The 22,870-nt window shown below is 38.2% G+C and overlaps 1 protein-coding gene across 2 annotated transcripts in view; it reads right to left on the bottom strand.

Moving 5' to 3' along the window:
• The window catches only part of jade2 (jade family PHD finger 2), a 77,989-nt gene that overhangs the window by 23,478 nt on the left and 31,641 nt on the right, over positions 1 to 22,870 (bottom strand). For both annotated transcript variants that reach the window (XM_073871019.1, XM_073871018.1), the window contains exons 4-10: positions 20,062 to 20,219; positions 10,834 to 11,006; positions 10,328 to 10,539; positions 10,075 to 10,242; positions 2,199 to 2,315; positions 1,589 to 2,092; positions 7 to 124 (exon numbers count right to left, since the gene is read on the bottom strand). In XM_073871019.1, coding sequence (XP_073727120.1) covers positions 7 to 124; positions 1,589 to 2,092; positions 2,199 to 2,315; positions 10,075 to 10,242; positions 10,328 to 10,539; positions 10,834 to 11,006; positions 20,062 to 20,219 — 1,450 coding nt within the window. The remainder of the gene's footprint in view (positions 1 to 6; positions 125 to 1,588; positions 2,093 to 2,198; positions 2,316 to 10,074; positions 10,243 to 10,327; positions 10,540 to 10,833; positions 11,007 to 20,061; positions 20,220 to 22,870) is intronic.

Raw genomic sequence — 22,870 nt, forward strand, 5'->3', positions numbered from 1 at the left:
TCATACCTCCGGTCAGATCCTGTTCTAAGAGCTGAATCTGCAGGTTAAATATCTTCTCCTGCAGGTTACACAAAGACTGTTTGATCCTCTCTCTGCGTGTGACCATGTAGCACAAGTTTCTGACCTGAAAGAAAACATGCCGATTACACTTTTCTCTACAGTATAAATATTCTATAGGTGACAAAGTATGTGTTATATCCATATTCATTTCATCCATATTCACTGATAACCATATTAATAATGATATATTTATTCCATAATGTTTAAACATGACCAATCATTTAAATTTCCCACAGGTGGACTTCAATCAAAATGATGAAACGTCTCAGCAACAGTCAAGAGAAATGGGAGGCATCTTAGCTTCATTGAAAGTGTTGTTGCAAATGGTCTGCATACTTATGTATATGTGACTTCTTTTTTCTTTAGATTTTCAGTTTGTCATTATTAGTGCTGGGTACCGAAATATAAGCGAGTCATTTTACTAATTATGTTGGCTTGACGAAGCCAACATATTGTTATAGCTTTTAAACGTATTCTTATTTTTCTTCTTACTGAAACTGTAGACTGTAACTCCTCCTAGAGCTTTCAAGCTCCATCCACCAAACTTTCCACAAGTCTTCAGATTGAATTTGGTTGCTATGTCTTTTCTAAGGGATCAGACCTATGGAATTCGTAAAACAAGACTTTGCTGGGTCTGAGAATAATCATGTGCATAACTAATTTCTTGCTTTTCATCCACCAATTGCTGTTGTTATCTGGAGAGCTGATTAAATTGAAGGGAATAAACATGCTTGAGCAACTGTAAACTGTACATCAGTAACACTAAAGTTGACTCGCTGTTGGTGGCTCGGGACTCGACAGGCCGACTATTTAAGTTGATTTTCAATAAAGCAGTGTTGATTTTTTTGCTTCCGAGTCCTCTGTGTTTTAGCAATGCTCAGGAAGCCACAGGCGTTTAGTTGATTAAATTACCCCGAAAAAATGTTTGCTTATACAAAACTAAATGGTTGTTTCTCATCAAACCCACAGTACACAGTCAGATCACAACACATGAAATATAGCTTATATGGTGGGATTTGTGTGGATACGCGTGTATCCTCTTTAAAAAAATTATGATTAAAAACTGGATTGAAGCGCGATCTGAACTTTTCTTTTTGTGTCCAGAGGCCCGCCCATCGAACACTTTCGGCCTCCTCCACTGATTACTTTTAAAGCGTTTTAAATTACCATTTTATTTTCTGTGGACAACCCTTTTCGGGAATGAACAGAGGAAAGAAATTTAAGACTTGGAAAAATTAAATTTAAGACCTAGGATGAATTTTTTTGTCTTTTTAAGGCCTACTGGCCAGTCACTACAAAAAAAAGAAGGATTTCAGAGAGACTGAATATTCAAATTGTCTTTGAATTGAATTGTTTAAGTATATTTGAGAAATGAGGTGAAATCAAATATTTTAAGAAATTTATATTAAATTTAGACACTTTAATACCTTCTTGGGAAAAAGGGAATTATGTAAACATAAACTACACAACTAACGTAAAGAGCACTCACTCACTGAGAAACCATCCTGGAAATGACAGTAATACTCACTCTCTCCAGATCCTGCCGTAAATGAGTGAAGAGCTTCAGACGACGATAGAGAACGTCCTGTTCCTGCTGTGCCAGATTGTCCACCTCATCTCTCTTCAGGGCAAGCAGTGGCTGATTGAAGTTGCCCTTTCTTCTCAGTTTCCAGTACTGGTAGAGGAAGTCCACATGAGAATCAGGCAGGCAAAGGCTCTCTGCGACATCCTTCGGGTCCACTAATCTGTAAAACTCATCCTCGAGCTCCTGCAACTTCTGCTTACGATGACTGGCTTTCTCTTGTTCCGCTTGTTCCTGCTTTGCACGATCGGAATAAGTTGCCGACGTTTCTGCAACTGCGTGTCTATCGGAATTCCAACTGCTTTTGTTTGAGTGCAAGCCGCTACTGTGCTCTAGACAGAAAGATTTGAAGCGCACCTCATCGTTTTCTGCTAAAGTGGTACGCATATCTAGTCCATGGTCAAATGCACAGGTCACATGGAAGGCAATGATGCAAGATGGCATGGAGCACTGTGTAGCATAAACACACAACATGTGAAGCGTTTAAGACAGGAAGGTTTGTTGCAAGTTGCCCAACCTTTCACATTTTTGTTTTCATGAATGTTTTCACTCTTACCTGTATACATGTGCCTGTGTGTTCATGACACAGGCTACAGGACAAGGCCCATCGACTTGCTGGAATATGGGATACTTTCGTGATAGGTTCCATCTTCTCGGGGCAGCCAATGCTAACCTTCAGTAAACAGAGTCAAGTCAGAAATAACATTGAAAATTGAATAAACATTTTAGGATTAGTGACTGGTAAAAATTGTTGACTAGTTGCCCAGTATCCAACAAAGGTCAACAAATGAGTTTATCTAAAGCAGTGGTTCTTAAACATTTTGAGGTCCAATTTTATGACAGCACATTCATTTATCTTAAATTCTGTGTAATTAAACCATACCATAGAAAAACACTAATTAACCAACAGCACTGCATTGTAGGCTATCATTTAATATGTTTTGTTTAATTCAAATTGTATGTTTAAGATTGTTTTAAGTCATTTATTTTCTTTTGGGGGGAGGCAGAAATGTTTGAGAACCAGTGATCTAGATCGTCTGACAGAGCTTTAAAGGAGATCTCAGAGAAAGCTTTAGCTTGTTGACACATGCTTATACTGTACCAACTGTTGGACTGCCTCTGAGAATTTGAGCCTCTACACTGATGCCTTTTAAAGCACCACCACTACTGTAATCAAACCAACAAGGACAGATGCTGCACCACCTAAAACAATACTTTTCATTTCACAAGAGCACGCTTAATTGTTGGCCTGATGTACAAATCGAATGCACATCTTTGGCTGCTCTGTTTCTTTCTTTGGTGCTCTGCTCAGCTGGGACCCATTTTTAATTAAATTTCTTTTGTTTAGAGAAATGTAGTAACATTATTATCTGTTTATTGTACATTGAACTATATTCTCAGAAGGCAAAGCACTGCTACTTGGACAGAGTGATTTGCACAACTCTGACCGACCTCTCTGCTCCTCACCAGGGGGCTTCTCGGGTGCTGAGAGCAAATCACTCCGCCCAGCAGCAGTGCTTCGCCTTCTGAGAATATAGTTCCCAGTATGTATACTGTTAAAATATCGCTGTGTCTCATATGACCTTGTTATTTGTACACGCTGTGACTATACAAATTACAACACCTAAATAGGAAAATGTTCGCGTTATTTTGTCACATATTTGGAGCAGTATGCTAGCTGGAGCCATTAACTTCCAGTTTATGGCTAAGCTAAGCTAGCGGGAGCTGCGTCAGACAGAGTTACAGCATGCACAGAGATGAGAAAGGTATGTATGGACTTATCTAACTCTGGGGGATATGGTGAATAAGCTAAATTCCCAAAATGTGGGCGTGTTCCTTTAAAATATTTGTGATATAATGTGATGAGTAATGCTAAACTCATCGAGAGAGGAAGAAAAAGAAAGTGTGCTTAATCTTTCAATTTAGGATGATAAACTTTATCCGCAGGTCACATGCATTTCCTCTGTTTGGACCATGAATCAACTACTAATTAGCATATTCATTAGCTAATTTTAAAAGTGCATCATAATCTTTGATGATCAATGCATTAGGAGTCCATGACAATGTATTGCCATATTGATATTTTAAACACAGCTTTAATCTAGAGTGCTCACTTCGACTGATCTTTCCTGAATGCTCACTTCGATTGATCTGTTCAGTGTGCTCACTTCAATAGATATGTCAAGAGTGCTCATTTCATGTACTCTGTCCAGAGTGCTCACGTTAAATGCTCGGTTCAGAGGGCTCACGTTGAGGGCTCGGTTCAGAGTGCTCTGTCCAGAATTCTCGGTATCAGTGCTATGTTCAGAGTGCTCGTTTCATGTACTCTGTACAGAGCACTCCCTTCAAGTGCTTTGTCCAGCATACTCGCTTTAAATCCTTTGTCCAGAGTGCTAATTTCAGGTGCTCTGTCCAAAGTTCTCGCTGCAAGTGCTCTGTTCAGAGTGTTTGCATCAAGTGCTTTGTCCCACGTGCACGCTTTAAGTTTTAAGGAGAATACTTACTTCAATGAAATTTTCCCACTGTATGGGAAATGACAAATGAGAAGGAAAATGATAAATACAGTCAGAAACGTCAAGGTACATAAACATACACTGGATACACTAAAAAAAAATTAACTTGGTTGGAGTCAGTTTTACAAAATAATTTCTTGTTCACTTTACTTAACAAACACAAGTGACTGCATATAATAACTTTAACTTAGTATTTTCAACAAAAGACTGCGTCTTGTCAGCTTTACTTCAAAATTATTTGTTCAGCCAATATAACATTGTTGCGTAAAAATAACAGATTAATAAAACCAATACAGACTTGCATCTCATTGGCTGATGATGCTGCAGTGTATTATGGGTAAATTGTTGTTCTGGCAGAATTGTTGTACCCTCTTGCAGAAGTGTAGCACCATTAGATAGGTACATGAGTAATAAGTGGCCAAATATGAGTCAATGAACTTGTTCTGATATATTTTAGAACAAAACAAACCAACAAGCGGTTTGAAATGTAACATTGAATTTCAAATATGTTTGATAAACTGTAAATAAATAAAGGTTATATTGGGCAGCTGCACTCTGATTGATTGATTCGTTGTTATGGAGTTATTAAATCATTATTTTTTAATTTTGTTGTCATCAAATAATAGTGACTTTACTAGGATTTCTTTAGTCCATGCAACATTTAAATTGTCAATTTTACACAAACTTTATTAGTAAATACAACTTACATTTTATTTGTTAACATTACTTAACAAAGCTATGTGGAACCCACTTGACGAAGTTTTTTTAAGTAAATCCAACTTTTAGTTTTTTTGAGTGTATTCTGTATGTCCTGTATACTAGGGCTGTCAAAATTGATGAAAATTTCTTAAATAATAATAATCAAATTGCATTCAAATTCTAATGATATGCTTTGGAGTGGTTTCCTGGACAGGGTCGCAGACTAAAATGCATGTTTGAGCTGCCTTAATTTAAAAACACCTTATTGACATATCTTAACACATATCAGGGCCAGTGTTGTTTTTTGTAAGGTTTGTTAGTAAAAACTACTTAAATATCCTAATATAACTAAGGCCTAGTCCTGGATTAATCTAAAGCCTGTCTGAGAAACTGCCCTTTTATGTTAGAGGAAATGTACTGTATTGCCTCCTAAGCCCACAAGAGGGAGCAGTACAATAAGGAAATTTCAACCAAATCAAAAGCTGCATTTTATATCATAAAATGACTTTGTTTAATGTTTTAAACATACCTCCATAAATCAAGTATGATTCCTAACTTGCATGCAAACAATTAAAGTGAAAACGTACATGTAGGCAATATGACAAAACAAATGCTTTAGCAGACACCCTAGTCCATTATGTTAACACAAAATAGCAAACTGTCATTCAAAAACTACCCACTCATACATGTACATATTGTCTGTCAAAACACCAGATGGTCAACTTGTGCTGAACATTTTTTGTTGACAACACTAAAGTAGGTGTTGGACAGCTCGCAATATGTGGATGCACACGATGCACGATTACGGTACACCTGAGAGGGTTTTAATCAGCAGGTAACGTAGTTTCTCATTCATACATATCTCATGCTCTGCAGCTACACTGTAAAAAATGTCTGTAGAAATTACAGTATTAATGGGTATTACTGGCAACTAGCTGCCAGTAACTTACTGTAGATTTTACATTTATGTTATTTACTGGCAACATTTTGTTCAAAGTTAAATGAACGTGAAACATTTTTTGACTTTATCTTCTACAGTAAGTTACTGGCAACCAGCTGCAAAATTACAGCAAATATTTTAGAGTGTACCTTCTGCACTGCTCTGGGCCTAACTGTACACAATTTCAAATAGGTTGCCCTTGGCAGTCTTTGCATTGCATCTGTTTGTTTTACCATATCGGCATGCTCTGCTTTTAAATCCTCCATTCTAGATGTTAATTTGGACAATATTTTCACTCTTACGTGTTCCTCTGACAAATGGTTTAAACTGGGAAACCACGGGCCAAAATAGTGGGGCTAAGTAGCATTAAGGCCTGCTTTTCATCGGGGTAATGGCTCTGGAGATTAGCTGCAATTTTCTTTTTCATTACTTTCACTGCCAGGCTGTCATTAGCATTTGTTTAGAGCAGCCTTACAAACTGCGTCAACTACGTCATCGTCCTGTCTTAAGTGCTTCCTGACACACCTAAAATGCAGATGGTTTTGCATTCAAATGTGATTTTTTAATGAATATTCGAAATTCTAATTTCAATTTGACGGCCCTATTACAACTCTAAAATCACATTTGATTTGATTACTAATAAACTATTGAAAAGATTGGCTGAAGAGATCGACTGAGGTTATAGTTAGTGTTTGAGCACATTGAACTGTGACCACTTATATATGATGGAGGGGACAGGATATTGGTTTAGTACATAATCATGAATTCATGCGACACATTTTATCTCCAAAACACTATTTTAAGGGATCTTATGATATTTAATGACACTATTTTTACTCTATGACAACGGTCTGCTGTAATAAAATATATGATCAGTAAATTTTCCCCTTCTCTTTTAAATACAACACTGAATGGGGTTTTTTAATTGTTTAAAAGTCTCAACCCTGGTGAACCCTGGTGACTGATATCAATAAGAAAAATCTGCAAGGGAGCTCAGCAGTTGCTTATATGCTCTGATCAGATTATTCATCTGCCGCTGCTTTGCTTTTTAAAAGATTTCTCCTTGCCTTTTCACTCATTTCCCTGGCTTTCCAGTTCCTCTCATTCTCTTATTGTTCTCGCCTCACTCTTTTTTATGAAACGTTATTGGAATAACCATTTTGACCAAGCTTTGCACAATTCACTCTTTGAATCCTCCTCTTCCTGTCAAGTCTTCTTTTGTCTTTCACTGAATAGAATATTCAGCAGCCGTTTGCATGCCAAACAGAAGGCTAAATGTGTGGATATGTGCTCTTCAAAATGTCTTGCCCTAAACCTTATCGCTCAAATTCCAGCTTTTTTGCAGTCGTATGAAATGACAAAAGGGATGCTGAGAAGACATTTCAATCTGTAGAATGGTAGTTACAAGTTTCTTTAGTCAAAAGCATATTCTAGATGAATAAATGTAAATGTGTTATGCGTTTTAACTGAATGTGAAAAAGCTAAGTAATGTTATTTTAATTTTTTAACACTTAACTGCATCTATTACTATGCAATCTTAAATGTGGTAAATAAATGAAGCAAAATGCTATAACCAGTGCCACATTCAGTTTAGTCAAACATTCAAGTAAAGTCAACTAGGGCTATAAACTGTTATACATTCAAAGCCAAGTGAGTATTTCATTTTCACTACACTACTTGTCTTCACAATAATTCAAAAACTGTAACGTTAGTATGCTATGCATGAATGTATGTTAACCAGACAGAGCACAATAAAGTAGTATTCTACTGTATCAAAAATGTTTATTTTTGTGAAAATATTTGCTGCATGTTAAAGTCTCTGGCTGCATCCTAAACCTCCTACTTCCGTACTTTGTAGTAGGTGAAAAGCAGTAGGCGAGGCAAGTAGTATGTCCAAATTCATGGTATTCCAAAAACAGTAGGCGAAAAAGTACCCGGATGACCTACTACTTCTGGCAAGATCCCGAATTGTTAATTCGATAGACACTTTGCTATGCCGTGATCACCAGGAGAGGAGTTATCCACGAAGAAGAAGAATAAGACGAAGGAAGGGGTGCTGTTTTATTAAAAAATGCCAAAAGCGGTAACGTGGCTCTATTCAAATGCAAATACGTATATTAAACAGTGGTCCCATGTGGTTGAATTGCAAGAGTGAGCCATGTGTAAATCATGCTTTTGACTGCATTTACATCCACTGTGAAAAGTAGAATTGGTATTAATGGTGTCAGTATGTGAGGGCGAAAAGAATGGGAGAAACGGTTCCAAAAGAGCCGGTTCACAGCAAATAATCATACTTTTCATCAATATTAGTGTTTTACTGTAACAGAACTGTGTTTGAGCAGTTGTAATGCCTTGGACTGTTTTAAGTAGTATGTATATAATATACACTCACCTAAAGGATTATTAGGAACACCTGTTCAATTTCTCATTAATGCAATTATCTAATCAACCAATCACATGGCAGCTGGATGATCTCCTGAACTCCAAACTGAATGTCAGAATGGGAAAGAAAGGTGATTTAAGCAATTTTGGGCGTGGCATGGTTGTTGGTGCCAGATGGGCCGATCTGAGTATGTAACAATCTGCTCAGGCCTAGTCCACACGGACACGGGTATTTTTATAACCGTGAGTTTTTTCACGCGGTTCGGCCGTTCGTCCACACGAAACCGCAGTATCAGGGCAATGAAACCGAGGATATTTGAAAACCCCGGCCAGGGTGAGCTTTTTAAGAAACCCCGGTTACAGTGGTGTCGTGTAGAGAGTAAAACCGGGGGTTTTGCCTTGCGACGTCAGAGTGTGCGCCGTTATCCACTGTGTCTGACGTTAAGATTGTGCGTCGCTGACTGCTTTGTTGATGATTCTGTGCAATGGCGGACGTATCTTGCTAACAATAACTGTGCTAACAGGGCTTCTAACATGTATACAGATAAATGCTCAGTTATCTCACTATATTGTGGAACACGATTTGGGTTATATCCCCGCCTGCTGGCGTGGCATGCTCTTGACAGCGCTTGATAGCGTGCTTTTGCTTTATCATGTGAATGGATATTTAATTTAAACCGAGCATGTGTGGACGGGGAAAACTCTGGTTATAAATATACCCGTGTCCGTGTGGACTAGGCCTCAGTTACTGGGATTTTCACGCACAACCATTTCTAGGGTTTACAAAGAATGGTGTGAAAAGGGAAAACATCCAGTATGCGGCAGTCCTGTGGGCGAAATGTCTTATTGATGCGAGATGTCAGAGGAGAATGAGCCGACTGATTTAAGCTGATAGAAGAGCGACTTTGACTGTAATAACCACTCGTTACAACCGAGGTATGCAGCAAAGCATTTGTGAAGCCACAACATGCACAACCTTGAGGCGGATGGGCTACAACAGCAGAAGACCCCACCGGGTACCACTCATCTCCACTACAAATAGAAATAAGAGGCTACAATTTGCACGAGCTCACCAAAATTGGACAGTTGAAGACTGGAAAAATGTTGCCTGATCTGATGAGTCTTGATTTCTGTTGACACATTCAGATGGTAGAGTCAAAATTTGGCGTAAACAGAATGAGAACATGGATCCATCATGCCTTGTTACCACTGTCCAGGCTGGTGGTGGTGGTGTTATGGTGTGGGGGATGTTTTCTTGGCACACTTTAGACCCTTAGTGCCAATTGGGCATCGTTTAAATGCCACAGCCTACCTGAGCATTGTTTCTGACCATGTCCATCCCTTTATGACCACCATGTACTCATCCTCTGATGGCTACTTCCAGCAGGATAATGTCACAAAGCTCGAATCATTTCAAATTGGTTTCTTGAACTTGACAATGAGTTCACTGTACTAAAATGGCCCCCACAGTCTCCAGATCTCAACCCAATAGAACATCTTTGGGATGTGGTTGAATGGGAGCTTCGTGCCCTGGATGTGCATCCCACAAATCTCCATCAACTGCAAGATGCTATCCTATTCCAATGGGCCAACATTTCTAAAGAATGCTTTCAGCACCTTGTTCAATCAATGCCACGTAGAATTAAGGCAGTTCTGAAGGTGAAAGGGGGTCAAACACAGTGGCAGGATGGTGTTCCTAATAATCCTTTAGGTGAGTGTAATATAAATGTAACTTTATTTTGAGATTTGACTTGATAAGCAAAATAAGAAAATCTGAAAAATAAAATCAGTTAAAGGTAGTCATGTGTGACAAATGCCTTTTTCATCATCTACTAATTACCCATTTGATCAACAGAGCAATTTATAAATATTAATCAAAATGTACTGTATTACTACACCTCTGGGATCCATAAGGCACAGCTGACGTGGACCCATTTGGTGCCACTACGAGTCGGTTTAAGGGCTCCTCCTCTCTTGGGACACAGCAAACATTTGGGCTGCACTCCAAGAGCACACATCCTGCACAGCCAGTTACCCTGTGGCACCTTTAAGATCCCGTAACATGCCTTTGATATAAAGAAACATAATGTTTAGTCATCACGAAAGCCAACAGTTTATAAAGGTTTCTTATTATTTGTCTCTTATTCCTACCTGATGCACACAAACGTTGCACTTATCACAGAAAACCATCTCATTGCCGTCTTCGCCCTCTGGTGAGCGGCACACATCACAAACCACATCTTCATCATACTCAATGCCCAGCCCCTCCTGTGTTTCGATGGCCTTGCGCATGTTCTGCTCGCACCTGCTCTCCAGCTCCACCAAAACCTGCTCCATGGTCAACTCATCCAGCTCTGGAAGTGCTGAGATATGCAAATAAAATGGCCCTTTATTAATGACCTACTGCCACTTCATTAGACAGGATAGTGAAAAATGAAGAACACTGATAATAGACATCAGAAAGAGCAGAAAATTGTGTTTTATTATAGAGTTTGTTGTGTAGTTGTGTAGTTTATTATTCTTTTTGATATACATTTTAAAAAATTGGTATTTTTAAAAAATTCTGAATGAATTCTTTAATAAATACATGTTTACAATACCAAACATCTCTTTTACGAAATAACATTTTTATAGTTTCATAAAGTAAAAAATCGTACCTAGTTGTCTGAATTCAGAATTAACCAGTTCAAGCCACGTCACATCTAGATCATCCAGATCATATAGGCTAAGTGGCTCAGTGAGCCCCCGGGACTCTCCGAACCCAAACTCTGATTGTCCCCGTGCTTGGACAGGTGAAAAGAATGGGATTCGATTGACCTCTGGAAGCATTCTACAAAAAAGTCCACATACACATTTTAACATCCACAATCCTTATTATAAACACAACATTCATTTTAGAAGTGATGTAAACTTAAACTAAAATAAAGGGGGAAATTAATGAATAAACATGCTAAGCTATTGATTCAGAGGATCAAGCTGGTTAAGTCACCAGAACACATGAATGGGAGTCAGCAGATGGAGACCAAGAACTGAAAATACTGAAATGTTCAGATGTTATTCTACTCGTAAAGCCCAATTTATAGTAGAGCTGCACGATTATGTATAAAATGAGAATCACGATTCTTTTGCTTAAAATAAAGATCACGATTCTCAAGAACTTTGTTAGTTTTAAATACGTGCAACACCTGAACATTAGTTTAACATTAGTTTTTACAGGTGCAAAGAATTCTGCTTCTGAAAGTTTCAGATAAGTGTAGATAATCTTTATATTCAGTTAATGTCAACAGAGTGATTATGTATTCATTTTATTTAAAGAAAAATGTAAAATATACATTGTAAGTAGCCTAAATTTAAAAAAACGAATATGTTTTGGTGCCAATTGCTGCCACATGGATTGACATTACTTTATGGTAATGACCTATGACGCGGTTCGGAGGAAACCAATTGCAAGGCGGAAAAGTTCGGTGGCAACCAATCGGAAGGCAGAAACCTCCACTTGAGAGGATTCCAGAGAATTTATTTGAGTGTCAGAGCGTTTTTTGATGCTCTCGCTGGCGACGTGAACGTCTATCGGGTGAATAAATCTACATGCACGCTTAATCTTCACGCCCACTAGAACACTTGGGCCAAATACAGGATAACGTAATGCAAGTCGTTAAGTGGTCAAGTGCAAAGACAGCAAGTGTGGTTATTTGGACGCAGCCAATGTTTCCCCTGTGCTAAAAACCCTTTCGGAAGGGATAAGATCCGGAATAAGAACCTCTTTTTGGTACTTAAACAACGTCAAGGTTCTTGTCAGACGTACCTGCGCATTGCTCTGCCTCACTCATTCTATTTAGTTTCTGTTTATTTCTGTCTAACTGCTCGGCAAAAGCATCCACTGTACTGTTAGAGCGAACACAAGCACATCTGGCTGTGCAATAATAAATGTGACGTCAAGACGTGAACACGGCCGCTGTGATGTGTTGTCGAGAGAACTGACGAGACTGCGTCTTTCCTCCTTGATAAAGTAATGCTGAATTAAGATCATTTGGGGGGACAAATCGAGATCACGATCTTTTAATGATTAATCGTGCAGCTCTAATTTATTGTCGTGCGTAAGCTCTATGCCGTAGGTTATCCATAGCCTGTGTGTAGCTCTGCGTAGCCTGACGTGCACCTTGCAAAAATTTGAACAACGCCCCAGTTCTACGCGGACCACAAGCGCTGTGATTGGTCCACCAAAACCCTCCCATCAGGTAAAATCTGCATCATAGGTATTTCCGTTTGAGACGGTGAAAACAAAGAATGGCCAAGTTGAGGAGTGATTTAACTCAAACTGCAACAAAAGTCGCTGTTTATTTACTTTCATCATTGCTGGTCTTCTAAAATCATACACTACAAGTTGCTGTTTCTTCTTTGTTTGTGGGTTAACTTGCCAAGCTTCTTCTTTGACGGTCACGCTGCTACTGTGGTTACATGCGTGGATACTGCCTACCAGCGGTCTTGCGTGCGTGTTTGCACGTCGACGCGGACGACGACGCTAAAATATAAATGAAAACTAACGCGGAACCTACGCTGTCGCAGCTACGCCGTAGGACCTACGCACGACTATAACAAGCCCTTTACAACCATCACTTCACGCGACAGCTTTGTTTAATTTCAAAAATCAACAATGGCACGACAGAAGAAGTGTGTTTTTGGATGTAAGCAGGGTCCGAAATTAACACCCGCCAAGCGCCAAATGCGGGTAGATTTTCCGTTTGGCGACTAAATTCAAAAGGCTACCCGCCACACTGGCGGGTGATTTTCATACCAAAATATTAATGCAATATAATGTGTTTGCCAGTAACTAATCTGGGAACGAGGTGAGCTAGCCACTGAACGTCTCTACGCTCCAAGTCTCGCACTAGAGACGGTCTGTTTCAAGCTAGAACTGCAGGTAACTTGCGGTCTGCAGCTATCTGCTGCATATTAGCTATCAAAATGAATCCCCGCCCTGCCCGTCGGGCTATCTTGACTTATAGGGAGGAAAAAAATATATTTAAATGCTTATGCATTCTTGCACAGATTTGGAAGGGTAATATTGGTGTATGAAATTCAAGCATTGTGTATTTAAATTACGTTTGAGCACGCGCTCGAGTTTTACTTTCACTTTCGCGATCGCGCGAAAAGACGCAGTACAGGAAGCAATCCGTAATGATTTGTCATGGATTTGTTGGGCAAATCCTCCAACTTCGTCCTGTCAGTCATTACTATCCTCACGTAAGAAAATTAAATCTCTCGCAGCAAGCTTTAAAGTGATGTAGATTATACGGGCAGTGAAGAGAGTGACTCTCAATCGCTCTTAAAGCGACAGTAACCCCTGTTTTTCTGATCGAAAAAAGATCCAATCTCTAACTGGATGATCCAAACTGTGAGTTTTGTGACCCACTAAACCACTTTTAAATGGTGAGGATATCTGTTGTGGGGATGAGCAGGAAAGGTTGGTTTACATGGAAATCCAGTCTTTTTGTTTGTTAAAAAACAACAGCATCAAAACAACAAGAATAGCAGATTAAACATTGTGATTAGAGGCTATTGGCTTTGTATTGGCAAAATTTGGCCTGTGGTAAAACTAATTGAATAAGCCTGTGCTATCCACAAAGTCAAGTGGCATTTTCTTATCTGTGACTTCAGTTAATATTTCAGATTCAGAATATGATAAATAGATATTTCACTTCGGTTAGAAGAAAAATTTGTACTGATGATTGATATGTACTGAAAATTGATATGTGTTTTGATAGATGTTTTGTCTTAATATTCTACATTAAAAGTAATGTATTTCTTATGCGGGCTACCAAAAACTGAAGAGTGCCTGCCCGAAGGGCTACCAGGGATTTTGAAATTTTGCGAGCCCTGCCATGAATACAGCAAATGAAATTAATGTACTTGTGACAAAAAAAGGCTGTTTATTATTCTGGCCGGTAAAAAATATGCTTGGCTGGTGGATTTTTTCATCTACCTGTCCCCGTGGCAGGTGAGCCAAAAAGTTAATTTCGGACCCTGGATGTAAGGAGAAGAAAGTCAGCCTTACGGAAACAATGGATATAGTTTATTATCCGGGGTAGCAGCGGAGTTTTGCGTGTGTGTTTGATGCGCTCGATTTCATTGAAAAGTCCCAACCGGGTCATGAGTTGCATGCGGTAAGTAAGACTTCTGTCTTATGTTGGAAATAGTCGCGTGCATATTATATAAATGACACGAACATGTAGTGAATCATAAGTTAAACAGTAAGTTATAGTGTTGCATGACTCGTACTCGCTCCTCCCGTGGTATAACTCCTCCATCTTCATTTTTTCGTACGTTATCGGAAAGATTTGGTAAAGCTAATTTTTCTTTAATAAATCTGATTAATCTAAAGACTCTTCGGAGATAAAAAGGATGTAATACTACTCTATAGGTACTCCAGATTAACATCAGAAAAACAGAAACGGCTTGTGTTATGTGAGCTTTAATGTAAATGTGGGCGCTGCCATCTTTGAGCTCCTTTGTGTAAGACATCCGGTGAGCCACTAAAGCTAATAACTAGTCGTATTGCGAGGGACACAAGTGTGCCGTTTTGACTGGCTTTTTAATGTTTAACAGTAAATCTCTACAAAACATTTGTTTTAACCGTGATCCACGCACCAAGCCGAATGTGTATGTGGGGCACGTGCACCTATGATCTGAATCCACACATCCATCCAGTAAAAAAACTGCCAGTAAACAATAAATACAATAATTGTATAAAAACAACTAATGTTATGCTAATAATAATATGCTGATGTAGCTGGTTTATTCATTCTGCTACTATATATCATTATAAAAATTAGATTACAGTACAGAATATATACGACATAAACTGCTTATTGGTTAATGTTATAATAGTTCTTAATGGGGCGGTTTCCCGGACAGGTATTAGACTAGTCCTAGACTTAAACACTTTTAAGAGCTCTCCAAACCGAAAACAACTTGCACTTACATATCTTAAAATACACCAGTGCCCTTTGTTTTACCTCAAAATACACACAGGCAATGTTTTTAGTAAGGCATGTTTGTTAAAACTAGTTATATTTCCTAATTAAACTAAGGCCTAGTCCTGGATTAAGCTAATCCTGGTCCGGGAAACCGCCCAATTGTGTTTGTGCATACTTTTGTTATGTTTTCAATGAAAAAGCAAATAATTTAAAAATAAACAAATAATTTCATAAGCCCATGTCTCCATCTAGTGCGTAAGAAGCGATGTAATAATATTTTTTAAAACAAAAACAAATAATACATATATAGTAATATACATAATGTAATAGTTTAGAAGTTTATCAGTGACTGAAAGAGACAGTGTGCCACTAAAGCCGACAGGTAACATTGATAAAACTTTTGGCCAAAAGTTATTTTACAGTGTGCCCATCGGCAGCGCGGGTACTCTCTTCTGTCGCTGCTCGAGAAAGACTGACACAGAACTCACAGATGAATTAACTCTTTCTCTTGCGCTGCTTTGACACTATCCTGAATCATTGATATCTGTCAAAACTTTTACTAGCATTACTTAAATATCACACCACGTAATGAAACAAAGCACTTCCAGAGCTCTTCTGTTTAAAAGCTCACGTATATTTAACAAATGTTTTCTCTGCATCCTTCTCCAGTTGTTCTAATCCCCCACATTACGTTTACTACTGTTGTATGATTTTCATTGAAATATTTCCTTTATGAATTTATTTGTTCCTTTAAATCTTGCATATGGCTTTTATGTATTAGTGTTAATTGTCACTCTTACTACGTTCAAACAGTATAAGTATAGTACTAAATACAAAACATCTTGTGTATGTCATGTGTTAAAGATATGATGCTTTGTAAAAATATTGTATTGTAGTCAAGCCAGTGCTTTAAATGTAGTTAGTTAAGACCTAAGACACATTTTTGCCATTTTTGAGCAACAAGAGGTCTGCACTTCTTGTTTAACAATGTATGGTTTGATGATGATCAACCTCCAATTTCACTGATTGGCCCACTGCTTTAATTGATCAACCCAGAGAACGTCCTATGTTATAACAGACTGGAAAACACATGCCCCACCGTCACAAACCTAACAAACCTTTGAAAGGTATTCTGAGTGAATCATATTTCCATTGAATGTTAGATTCAGGCATATTCTGAAAAACATATTTAATACTGCATCTTGTTGTTTCGACAGTTAAAACATGACAGGTACAGTACAATTTGTACATTCATCCAAACCACACAAAGACTGATGATGAGTTCAGTAAAAAGGACAACATGATTTTTCTTGATGTATGTTAGTACACTTTAATCACTTAGTCTGCCATCAAAAGTTTCCATAATTAACAAAGAAGTCTGAAATCTATATCAACTCAATAAAAGGGCATTGCACTGCAAATTTGTAAAGAAATTGCCAAAACACGATTCTCAAAATGTAAATTTCATATAATAGTGCAAATTAAGAGCAATCAAACCACTCCAATTGGTTCAGAACGCAGCAGCTCAGCTCATCTTCCAGGAGCACAAAAGAGCTCATGTGACGCCGCTCTTCATCTCTCTCCTCTGGCTACCAATTGAAGCTTGTATCAGGTTTAAGTAACTACTGCTCACTTACAGAACTTTCACTGGCAATCACCAGCATACTTTCACACCTTCCTACATTCTTTCATCCAGAACCTTGAGTTTAGAAAATGAGCGAGAAAGTGATTTTGTGCCCTTTTGTAAAGGTATCACGAGGACCTTTACAAAAGGGCACAAAATTACTTAATTTTCCTTTACTACTCTTTGCTGGTGGAACGATCTTCCAATCACAGCTCGGTCAACCACAGCTCTACCAGCACCCCCCCCCCAAAAAAAAACCCCCACTAAAAAACTAAAAACACATCTTTTCTATAAATACTTCACAATTAGTCAGTTCAATGAATTATTGCCTTACTATGACAAATCACTTTTTTGTTTCATAATCTTTGTAAGTTGCTTTGGATAAAAGGCTCTGAAAAATCCCTAAATGTAATGTACACTCACCTAAAGGATTATTAGGAACACCTGTTAAATTTCTCATTAATGCAATTATCTAATCAACCAATCACACGGCAGTTGCTTCAATGCATTTAGAGGTGTGCTCCTGGTCAAGACAATCTCCTGAACTCCACACAGAATGTCAGAATGGGAAAGAAAGATGATTTAAGCAATTTTGAGCGTGACATGGTTGTTGGTGCCACTAAATGCATCTAAAATATATCCAAACTCTTATATTTTATCATCTGAAGTGCAGTCACCCTTTGACTAGAAATTTCAAAACCGTACTTGTGTCATTTTATCAAAAACTCCTAAGTTTCACCTTGGATGAATTCTAAAGAATATTGAAGGAGTTCCCATTTAATCTGGGCTCTTATTGGCTGTTTTTCCTTTAATATTCAGTCTAAGAGCCATATTTACTAACAGCTTACGTCAGCGCAAACCATCATTTTGGGGTTAAATAATGAATGTCGGGATTTACTGAAGACGCGCAGTGGATAATTTGTGCTGAAAAGGTGTGGTCCAGTTATTATTTTGACTGACCTTATTGCATATGCATTTCTAGGAGTTTCCCTTTCAGATGCAAAATTTATGGGAGGAGATTATTTATATGATTCACGTAACATGATTAACTAATGTTTGGCATGTGATATTACTGTTTTTTGCGCCATTATTTAACGCTGAAAAAAGCATGTCCTAAATCATTTTGCGCTTGAAATGGCTGAAATTGTAGCTGATCTAATAGGCATCAGAAAGCATGTGGTACAAAGCAGAGGATGTTTTAACATGTATCAGTTTATTTGGAATGCCAGAGGAACATATTATTCACAAATATTTTGTTTGCCAAGCCATTTTTTTATTTGCTGGAGGAAATAAAAGAGGAGTCATTAGGAGAAGTCACATAATTCCAGGTGTTTCAAACTTATTGTAAACCAGTGTACTATACTGCCCTACAGAGCCAAAGTGCAGTAACTACACATTTGGTCAAAACTGAGTTAAGGGTTAAAATGGGCTTTGTGAGATCTGATGTGTCTTGTGACAGTCTCCTGGTTCAAATTTGTCCCATTTCAGAGAAACGTGTGTGCCAAAATTGCAATAACATGTTTGACTAGCTGGTGTAAAAAACTTTAAGGGCGGTTTCAGTGTTTGTGTAGTTACTGCACTTAGCCTTTATAGGGCAGTATGGCTTTATTAGCTGTGATGTCCTTGGTGCTGAACTCAAACGTTAGTAGATCATCAGCTCTGCTTATTTGTGACCCTGAACTTATTTGCGCTGTTCTTAGTAGATTGCATTGGTCATTATGGACATCACCTGTTGAGCCTGTGTCATTTAATTTGTGACTTTTTAGTAAATAACCACTCCCATCTGCGCTTTTTTTAAATCGCGCTCTCACGCTACTTTGCCCCGTTTCGTAAATCTGGCCCTACGTCATCTATTTAAAAAAATAACATTTTAAAATAAAACTTTTGTTTTCTAATAACCAAAAGTAATCTGTTTAGCACAGCTATATTTTTGTCTACAAAAGAAATCAAGCATTTAACCATACACCTTAAGATAAAAAGATTCATAGCTAACATTTCATCCAAGTGTTTCAAAACTTTTAACCGATCGTGTAAATTAGGATTTTAGCAATTCGGTGGAAGTTGCTGCTTGTTACATAAAGTACTACTTTTTTATGTCCTTATTTCTCTGTCTTCCCAAAAAAATTATTGGAAGATTACAGTATGTCCAAAACTCTGCAGCAAGAGTACTCACCTCCACTAGGTGCTCTGCTCACATTACTCCTTCCTGCTACATGACCTTCACTGGCCACTCGTGGCATCACGTATGCACTTTAAAGCTTTGCTTTTTAACGTTCAAAGCATTAAATGGTCTTGCTCTCCAATATCTGTCTGACTTACTCTACCCTTACCGCCCTGCCCGGTTCCTTAGTTCAGCTGAACTTGGTTTATTTTCCATCCCTCGTTTTCCGGTTGTCCACTGTAGGTGGAAGATCATTTAGTATTAATGCTCCCCAGTTATGGAATTCGCTGCCTATTACACTACGTACTACCTCATCTGTGAGTGCATTCAAGACCCAATTAAAAACATATCTATTTAACATGCATTTTGGATAATGTAACTATACGTATTCTATGTGACTGTGATGTATATGTGGGTGTCTAAATGTATTATAAAATGCAATGTAAAGCAACCTTGAGCTTTGGAAAGGCGCTATATAAATAAAACGTCTTCTTCTTCTATGCTTATTCAGATGTGAATTGCTCTTTCTTCGCTGGAGCTAATTTGTAAGTGTATACAATGTGATGAGGGGTGAACACACAGAAAACTTTTACAGTGGATGGGAAAATGTATCGTCTTTCTCTCGCAACACAACATGTAACTGCATTTATAACAAAGAACTGCACAAATGCAGATGTCATGACAATCTATCACTTATTTGTACATGCACCTTGTCGCACGCATACACTCTGCGTTGTTGAAGACATGGCCTGCCGCCATTTTCATATTGCCTTTCGTGGGCACACATTAGAGACTGACTTTTTGAGCACCAACAGCATTCTCATCACTTCAGGAAATTAAGATTGAACCACTGTAGTCACATGAACTATTTAAACGTTATCTTTACTGCCTTTCTGGGCCTTAAAACTTCCAGTGCTGTCTATAGGGGCTAAGAAAGCTAAAAAAAAATTTCTTATTCCAGCACATCAGTGCAAGAACACACTTTCTTGAAACAGCAAGAATCGCTCAATAGAGAATAGATTTGGTGGAACAGCATTTCTGACAGCAGATCATTGTGATATCAAACACATTTTTTTCTACAGATAAAGTAACATGCATACGTGCCAGTTTTGTCAAATCTCACCTGACAACAGGCTCGGGGATAGCATCTACATTGGCTGGCACCTGAACTCCCTTCTCCCATTCTTGTCTCCAGGCGTCTGACAGGAAATAAAAATCATCTGGGCCGAGTTGTGCTGAATCAGGCAACTTCATGGCTGTTATAAAATCAGTCCGAAAAACCTAAAAGAATGCAACACTTGTAACAAAAATAATTTTTCTGTTTGTCCAGGCCAACAATGAAACATTTAAACCACTACATTTATGTCAGATGCAACATACATATTTAAGCATCATTCACTTTAACATTATGTCAATGTAGTGTCAAAAGGGCTTCATTCATGGGTGAGCACCTTAAAATGAAATTTGGCGATTAGTATTTTCCACCCCGGTATTAGCTATGCAACCTTGATGAAGCTTTCTCTCTCCACATAAATGACAATAACAAGGAACATTCTACCATTAAGATGATAAAAATAAATATAAAATGTTAATAAATGCAACACCATGTCACAGTTCCCTCAATAGTTCAGTTATTTATTTAGACCAAATGAGATTACAGCGAATGGGATAGGGTTAGGCTAAAGTAAATGTCATGATGGACTTTTGCTTGCTTCAGGCTGTTATATTATCTCCTCTGCTAACAGCTACTGTAAGTGCTTTTGCTGATTATGGCTACAGTGTAAATATTAGCTTATATGCTATGCCAGTTTGCCATGACATGGCTTGTATGATTTCTGCCTCTGCCAGCTGGGTACCCTCTTTGTCCATAGGGTCCCTCTCCAAAAAGGCTTCTTCCATATTTGCCACATGTGATCTTTAGGTAGGATGTGGTCTCTGAAGTGTCCCCCCTCTGAATGACAAAGGATGCCCGTTGTTTGTTTTGTCACACCTTGTAACATGATACAGTTTCTGTGGTGTTTAGCATAGGAACCCTTATTGTGACTATATCAACACAATGTCTTGTTCCCTCTATAAGAGTTTCGTGACATATGTGACGACATCGATGCAAAAAAACATGTGGAGGAGAAACATGCAAAGAGCCGTATACAGAAATCATTTTGATTTGAAGCAGATCACAAAAAGAACAAATTGTGTAAATTAAGTTTTGTGATAAAAGACCAGCACACGGATTCAATAAAGTAGTTGAAGTTGAGTTTCAACATATGTTAGTGGTTGCATTATTAACATATAACATACAGTATGTCACAAAAGTTAGTACACCCCTCACATTTCAGCAAATATTTTAGAGTAGTCAATGTGATCCTTGTATAGCTTGTATAGCTGATTTCCTCTGAAAATAACATACAGCCATTGATGTCAAAATAGCTGGCAACAAAAGTAAGTACACCCTAAGTGATAATAGATGCATAGGGGTGTAACGGTTCTCGGTAAAGAAACGAACCGTGCCGTTATCCTCCCAAGGTTCGGCACGCACATGCACCGTGGTGCACACCATTTTATTTGACCATGCATCTCTAATATAAAGCATTAAACCGCTAATGTATGATTCTGAATACACTCTGTATCCCTGTCCAATCAACTCGTGGTATGTTAATCGGTTTCTAACTTTACAGTTCCTCTTCACGTGTGTGTGTGTGTGTGTGTGTGTGTGTGTGTTGTGGAACATTCAGCGTGGCAAGCGAAGGAGAAAAGCCGCTAATAGAGCCACCGCTAGCCTATTGCGCCATCATCACCAGGTGATAGCATGCGATCGTAGGTGAGACCAAAACAGCACACATTGGCTTCTGTGTTTAAATGTTAACAAACTGATCTTCTTGCAAAAAATCTTGGAGATAGTGGCATAAAATATAAAAGTAAGCTATTTTATGTTCGTTTTGAAGTGCACTATATGTTGGTACATGTAGGGGTGGTTTCGGACAGGGATTAGCTTAAGCCAGTACTAGGCCTTAGTTTAATTATGAAATATAACTAGTTTTAACAAACATGCCTTACTTAAACATTACTTGTGTGCATTTTGAGGCAAAACAAAGGGCACTGATGTATTTTAAGATATGTCAGTGCAAGTTGTTTTTGCGCTTACATTTATTTTAATCTAGGACTAGTCTAATCCCTGTCTGGGAAACCCCGTAGTATAATAATGCAAGTACTCAAGTTAAAATGTTGATTTTGGCAGAGGTTAAAAACTGCTTTATATTTTGTAAAGAATCCTGTTGTGACCAAAGTGTTAGGTGTTTGTAACCCAATAAATAATTTTAAGTTGAATATATACTACAAGAAGCACGTTGACTACTCTAAAATATACAACATTTAATTTCTATAGTATTGTCCCTTGAGAAGAATTTTGAAGGGTGTACTCACTTTTGTCACCCCTGCTGAAAAAAAAACAGCATCAAACCAGAATGGTAATTATGCTGGTCTATGCTGGTTTAGCTGGTGGTCACCAGCATACCAGCACCAAAACACAACATATGCTGGTCTTGCTGGTATGACCAGCATGGGATGCTGGTGCTAATGCTTAGCTGGTGCTAATGCTGGTGCTGGTGTTCACTAGCAAACCAGCACCAAAACACAACATATGCTGGTTTTGCTGGTATGCAGGTGTTTTTAGCAGGGACATACTGTATTTAAATGTTTTATGTCAGCTGCTGGGTGCAACCACATAAATTAGATTAGCTGCAAAAGCAATTTAGTACACTTTACATATACCTGTTTATCAGCCTGGCCGACATGTTGGTCTCACTAATATATTATAATATAGACACATTATTTTCAAAACTCACACTTTTCCACTGAAATTCATCGATAAAGGTGACCATTTTCTTTGTTTACTACAGTTACTAAAAGTTGTTTGATGGATTGACTAATGATTA

This window comes from Misgurnus anguillicaudatus, chromosome 9 (genome assembly GCF_027580225.2).
Source record: "Misgurnus anguillicaudatus chromosome 9, ASM2758022v2, whole genome shotgun sequence".
In the NCBI taxonomy this organism is placed as follows: domain Eukaryota; kingdom Metazoa; phylum Chordata; class Actinopteri; order Cypriniformes; family Cobitidae; genus Misgurnus; species Misgurnus anguillicaudatus.